General features: G+C 40.1%; 1 protein-coding gene across 1 annotated transcript; it reads left to right on the top strand.

The window, feature by feature from the left end:
• The first annotated feature begins 1,358 nt into the window (after positions 1–1,358).
• On the top strand, positions 1,359–5,838 carry LOC149726464 (uncharacterized). The gene is made up of 3 exons (XM_089889704.1): positions 1,359–4,102; positions 4,177–4,242; positions 4,316–5,838. Exon 1 carries the CDS (start codon positions 1,395–1,397, stop codon positions 2,208–2,210), a length of 816 nt encoding a protein of 271 aa, XP_089745830.1. The 5' UTR covers positions 1,359–1,394; the 3' UTR covers positions 2,211–4,102; positions 4,177–4,242; positions 4,316–5,838.
• Positions 5,839–6,649: the final 811 nt, after the last annotated feature.

Raw genomic sequence — 6,649 nt, 5'->3', positions numbered from 1 at the left:
GGAAAGAAAGTGAAAACTGTAAAAATGTATCTACATTAGAATGAGCTTATTCATTCGGAGTCATTTTTTCTTTGCAGTAATGCCTCAATCAGTTTGTTATTTTGATCTTCCATCGCTTTTATTATTTTGTCATTTTCTTTTTCCATCAATTTTCTGTCCTTGTCACCTTCATCTTCCATTGATTTTAATATTTTGCCCCACCTTGTATCTTCAAGTGCTGAAATTACAAACAAAATTGTTAATAAAGAAAGCTCAGTATAAGGAAATTGTCTGTCCCTGCATAATAAATATTTCTGATCTGATTATATACTGCTTATTATCTATTTAGCAGAACTGTCCTACCTCTTTTCTTATGTCTCCTCTGAGATCTTCCAGATTCTCCTGAAAGTAATCTTTGTTTAGTGGGCCCTTTTTACACCAATGATGTTTAAAGAATGGTCCAAGATTATTCGATTTTATATAATACCGAATCACTTGGCTTTATCTATTTAGCAGAACTGTCCTACCTCTTTTCTTATGTCTCCTCTGAGATCTTCCAGATTCTCCTGAAAGTAATCTTTGTTTAGTGGGCCTTTTTTACACCAATGATGTTTAAAGAATGGTCCAAGATTATTCGATTTTATATAATACCGAATCACTTGGCTATAAAAACAATAAAATGAAGCAAGGCTATAAAAACAATAAAATGAAGCAAAGTGTATGTGGATTTAAATAATGCCATCCACTCCTATAGGTATGTTGATCGGTACGAATGTTCCCGGAGCAATCCGGCCGCGTGACGTTATTGCAGGCGGAGAGAACGAACCTTATGGACAAAGGAGCGCTCTAGGTTGGGGAATCGTTGGGTGCGTGGAACCGGCAACAGATGATGGAAGCAGAGTGGTGTCGCATCGGTGCTTCAGAACGCAGGAGGAACGGTTAATAAAGAAAGCTCAGTATAAGGAAATTGTCTGTCCCTGCATAATAAATATTTCTGATCTGATTATATACTGCTTATTATCTATTTAGCAGAACTGTCCTACCTCTTTTCTTATGTCTCCTCTGAGATCTTCCAGATTCTCCTGAAAGTAATCTTTGTTTAGTGGGCCTTTTTTACACCAATGATGTTTAAAGAATGGTCCAAGATTATTCGATTTTATATAATACCGAATCACTTGGCTTTATCTATTTAGCAGAACTGTCCTACCTCTTTTCTTATGTCTCCTCTGAGATCTTCCAGATTCTCCTGAAAGTAATCTTTGTTTAGTGGGCCTTTTTTACACCAATGATGTTTAAAGAATGGTCCAAGATTATTCGATTTTATATAATACCGAATCACTTGGCTATAAAAACAATAAAATGAAGCAAGGCTATAAAAACAATAAAATGAAGCAAAGTGTATGTGGATTTAAATAATGCCATCCACTCCTATAGGTATGTTGATCGGTACGAATGTTCCCGGAGCAATCCGGCCGCGTGACGTTATTGCAGGCGGAGAGAACAAACCTTATGGACAAAGGAGCGCTCTAGGTTGGGGAATCGTTGGGTGCGTGGAACCGGCAACAGATGATGGAAGCAGAGTGGTGTCGCATCGGTGCTTCAGAACGCAGGAGGAACGGAACATTCAACAGTTCGAGACGTCTTTGAAATCCAAAGAAATCATAAATCCGATGCAACTACGACGATGGATGGAGTCAGAATTTATCGAACACAAACAAAACCAGGTGACGGCTTACTCATTTAATGATACAAAGTTCATAAATACAATTTCTGAGAATATTACCAAGGTGGAGAATGGGCATTATGAGATGCCACTACCTCTTAAATCAACCAGCGTTCGCATGCCGGACAACAAGTCATTGGCACTTAAGCGTTTGTGGCAATTGAAGAAACGATTTGAGCGTGATCCAGCATTCGCCGCAGATTATAATGAGTTCATGTGTGACGTGATCGCTAACTGCGCGGAAAAGGTCGGTCCGAGTGTTGGTTCAATCGAAAGAGGTTGGGTGAATTTCATTCCACATTCCGGTGTCTACAATCCTCACAAACCCGGAAAGATAAGGGTCGTATTCGACTGCGCTGCAGAGTACCAAGGTATGTGTCTGAACGACGTCTTGCTACAAGGACCAGATTTGTTGAATAATCTAGTGGGTATTTTATGCCGCTTTCGGAAGGTAACGGTAGCGCTATCTGTTGACATTCAAGGAATGTATCATCTCAGTTTTATGTAAACGAAAAGTTCCGAGATTTCCTCAGATTCTTTTGGTGGGAAGAGAACGATCTGAACAAAGCGGTATGTGAATACCGGATGAAAGTACACATATTCGGCGCTGTGAGTTCGCCGGCTGGTGCCAATTTTGGACTCCAAAGAGCTGCTGACGATGGCGAAGCAGAGTTCGGTAAAGATCCAGCTGACTTCATACGTCAAGACTTCTACGTGGATGACGGTGTGACTTCGGTAGAAAACAGCGACACTGCTATTTCTCTCCTTAACAGATGCAAAGGTATGTGTGCTAAAGCAGGACTAAAATTACACAAACTAGCTTCCAACGACCAGCAAGTTTTAATGAACGTGGCCCCAGATGAACGATCTAAGGGAATGCAAATTGTGTGTCAAAATAACCTACATGCGGAGAGAATCTTAGGTTTGCGGTGGTGTATTGAAAATGACTCGTTCTATTTCCGTTTACAGTTAAATGACGCCCATCTTACCAGGCGGGGCATTTTATCCACAATCAGTTCGTTGTATGACCCGCTTTCCTTCATTGGACCAGTGATGTTAGAAGGAAAACGCATCTTACAGCAACTGTGTAGAGACAAGGTGGGTTGGGACGTCGAGCTGTCGCACGAAGTGAGAGTGCGATGGGAGAAATGGAGAAATAAGCTCGTACACTTGGGCGATATCAAAGTAAAGAGATGTTTCCATTCGCACGGGTTTGGTAAGATTAAAAGCGTTGAGTTGCATCATTTTTCGGATGCCAGCACTATAGGATATGGTCAATGTTCATACATTCGACTGACAAATGTTTTAAACAAGGTCTGCTGTGCCTTTGTTATAGGTAAATCTAGAGTGGCTCCCTTAAAACCTGTAACAGTGCCCAGGATGGAACTAACCGCGGCCGTCGTCTCAGCAAGAATGAGTCGGTATCTACGAGATCACACTAACCGCGGCCGTCGTCTCAGCAAGAATGAGTCGGTATCTACGAGATCACATACGATTTAATGAATACGACGAGTACTTTTGGACGGACAGTAAAGTGGTGCTCGGCTACATCGGCAACGACGCTCGCAAATTTCAAACTTTCGTGGCTAATCGACCGCGACCATTGACGATCGACGCCATGAGTCAATCAGACAGCCCGGAACCGCTCACTCCAAATCACATATTGACGATGAAGAAGCGACCGTTTTTGAGCCCGAGAGGAGTTTTCCAGAAAACCGACCTTTACCTGAAGAAACGATGGAGAAGGGTGCAATATCTAACCAATCAATTTTGGACCAGATGGAGAAAAGAGTTTCTACAAACTTTGCAGGTACGAAAGAAATGGCAAGGGCGGCAACAGAACCTGGACGTTGGTGACGTTGTGCTAATTCACGACGATAACGCACCTCGGAATCAATGGAAGTTAGGCCGAGTATCGGTCACGTACCCGAGCGAAGATGGTATGATACGAAAGGTGAAACCGACGGTCGCTGAAGGGGATCAAGACAAGCAGGGCAAAAGAACGAAAACTCCTTCTGTGCTCGAGTGACCAATCCACAAATTAGTGCTATTGGTGGAGAATGACGATTCCCGGACGGGGAGCTAAACACTTTCGTGAGAGCGACGAAAGGCTGTATTCGTTTTTGTTTATTTTAACTGCTGGTTATGTGTGTATAAGGGCCTTTTTAGGACAAGTTGCCACTAGCTCTGTGTTATTTTAGAACTCGTGCAATTTTGGTGAGCCATGTGACTGCGGTACAGTCTGTTTCGAGATTATCCACGTGACGTAATACTTCGTTTACATTGTTTCTGTGTTTTGACTTTATTTTCGTTGGCTTCGCGTTAGTTCTTTCTTTTATTACAACCGTTGATGGACGGAGGTTACGTTGCTGCTGTGTGCGGCCGGGTTGCATTTAATAGGTATGTGGTACTTTATTCGTCTTTTGTTAGTTTGGTGTTTTATGTTGGCATTAGTAATATTGTGTAATTTGTAGAGACGTCGTTGGACGACTTATCTCCTTTGCGTCGACATATCGCTCTCCTACGTAGAATTATTTTAGGTATATGTCCGCATTTATGTTTGTCGTTGTACTTCGTTCGTTCATGTATTTACCCGTATTTCTTTCAATCTAGTTACCGCGAGCCTTCCAATAAACTCGATTAAAACAAGAGGGTTCGGGTGTGAACTGACTACGTACAGCGCAGAGCGTTGAGTGGCCCGGGAGCAGGTCGCCGCCGCTACAGTTGTTCCCTTTTCGTCAAAAAGCTGTTATTGTCGTTGTGAGACATGGACGAGATAGCACAACCAAGGGGAATCAGAATGCCAATTATCAAAACCATGCCATCGTGTAACACTTATTTACTGACGGCGGAAGCTGCGGATGCTACGGATGCCGACACAGTTTGATGATGTTCGGATGCTTACGGACAACAACCAAAAAGCAGTAAACGTCCACATTACTTACGGATAATGGTATATTATATAGTTACGGATGGTGGTGTATGACCGAAATATATTTACGGATGGTGGTGTATGAAATATAGTTACGGATGGTGGTGTTTATGCATTATAGTTACGGATGGTGGTGTATATGTAATTATACTTACCGATGGTGGTATATATGCGTTATATAGTTACGAATGGTGGTGTATATGCAATATATAGTTACGGATGCTGGTGTATATGCATAGTTACGTATGGTGGTATATACACAAAATACAATTACGGGTGGTGGTATATAAATGAATTATATAGTTACGGATGGTGGTGTATATGCAATATATAGTTAAGGATAGTGGTATATATGAATTATTCAGTTACTGATGGCGATATATTTGCAATATATAGTTACGGTTGGTGTTATACATGCAATATAGTTACAAATGATGGTGTTTATGCATTATATAGTTACGGATGGTGGTGTATATGCAATAAACGGATGATGTAATACATGCATTATACAGTCAAGGATGGTGGTGTTTATGCAATATATAGTTACGGTTGGTGTTATACATGCATTATAGTTACAAATGATGGTGTTTATGCGTTATATAGTTTCGGATGGGGATGTTTATGCATTATGTAGTTACTGAAGGTGATGTTTATGCATTATATAGTTACGGATGGTGGTGTATATGCAATATATAGTTACGGATGCTGGTATATATAAATCATATGCTTACGGATGGTGGTATATATTCAATATATATTTACAGTTGGTGGTATATATGCATTCAAGTTATCCGTAACTACATAATATGCAATATAGTTACGGATGATGGTATATATGCAATATATATAGTTACGGATGCGCTAGTATATAAGCATTTTATAGTTACCGATGATGGTATATATGCTTTTTATTTTTACGGATGGTTGTATATATATCTTAATGGAGCACGGTAGCGGCCCATTTAGATCCTTTTTCGTCAAAAAGTTGTTGCTGTCGTTGTAAGACATGCACACGATGGCACAACCAAGGGAAATCGGAATGTCACTTAACAAAATCATGCGATCGACTCTTAAAACACAACGGTTCAGGCAAAACATAAAGATCATGAAAGTACAGAACAGTAAAGTACCATATGAACACATCATTACAACATATCATTACACATTATATATTTATGGATGGTGGTGTTTATGCACTGCATAGCTACGAATGGTGGTATATACGCCTTCGTATTTACGGACGGTGGTATATATGCAATAAACAGATACGGATGTTGGTACATATATGTAACATATAGTTACAGTTGATGGTATACAACAAAAATAAAGGTACTGATGGTGGTGTTTATATGCATTATATAGTTACGGACGGTGGACGGTGGTATATTTCCAAATATAGTTACTGATGGTGGTATATATGCAATATACAGTTACGGATGGTGGTCAAATATACAACACATAGTTACGGATAAAAGTATACATGTATTATTTAGTATCGCATGGTAGTATATATGCATTGTATAGTTACGGATGGTGTTATAAATGCATTATATAGCGACGGATGATGGTGTATATGCAATATATAGTTACGGACGATGGCATATATGCAATATATAGTTACGGATGGTGGTATATATGCGTTATATGGTTACGGATGTTGTATATATTTGCAATATATAGTTACGGATAGTGGTGTATATGCAATATATAGTTACGGATGGTGTTATACAAGCATTATATAGTTACGGATGATCGTATTTACATATTATATATATAGTTACGGATTATAGAATATATGCAATACATACTTACAAATGGTGGTACATATGCAATATGCAGTTACGGATGGTGGTACGTACACATGGTTCTAGGGCCCAGGCGCTTTCCTACCGGCGACTAGCCGGGGGAATAGACGAAGGGGAATAGTCACGAGGGGGAAATAGCCGGTTAAGGGTGTACATGCATTATCTAGTTTCGGATGGTGGTATATATGCATTATATAGTTTCGGATGGTG

This window comes from Ciona robusta, chromosome 12, assembly GCF_009617815.1.
Source record: "Ciona robusta chromosome 12, ASM961781v2".
In the NCBI taxonomy this organism is placed as follows: domain Eukaryota; kingdom Metazoa; phylum Chordata; class Ascidiacea; order Phlebobranchia; family Cionidae; genus Ciona; species Ciona robusta.
This window is presented reverse-complemented; position numbering and strand designations above follow the sequence as displayed.

Excerpts from the sequence above, each read along its gene's own strand:
- LOC149726464 (XM_089889704.1), top strand. The coding sequence starts at position 1,395 with ATGCCATCCACTCCTATAGGTATGTTGATCGGTACGAATGTTCCCGGA.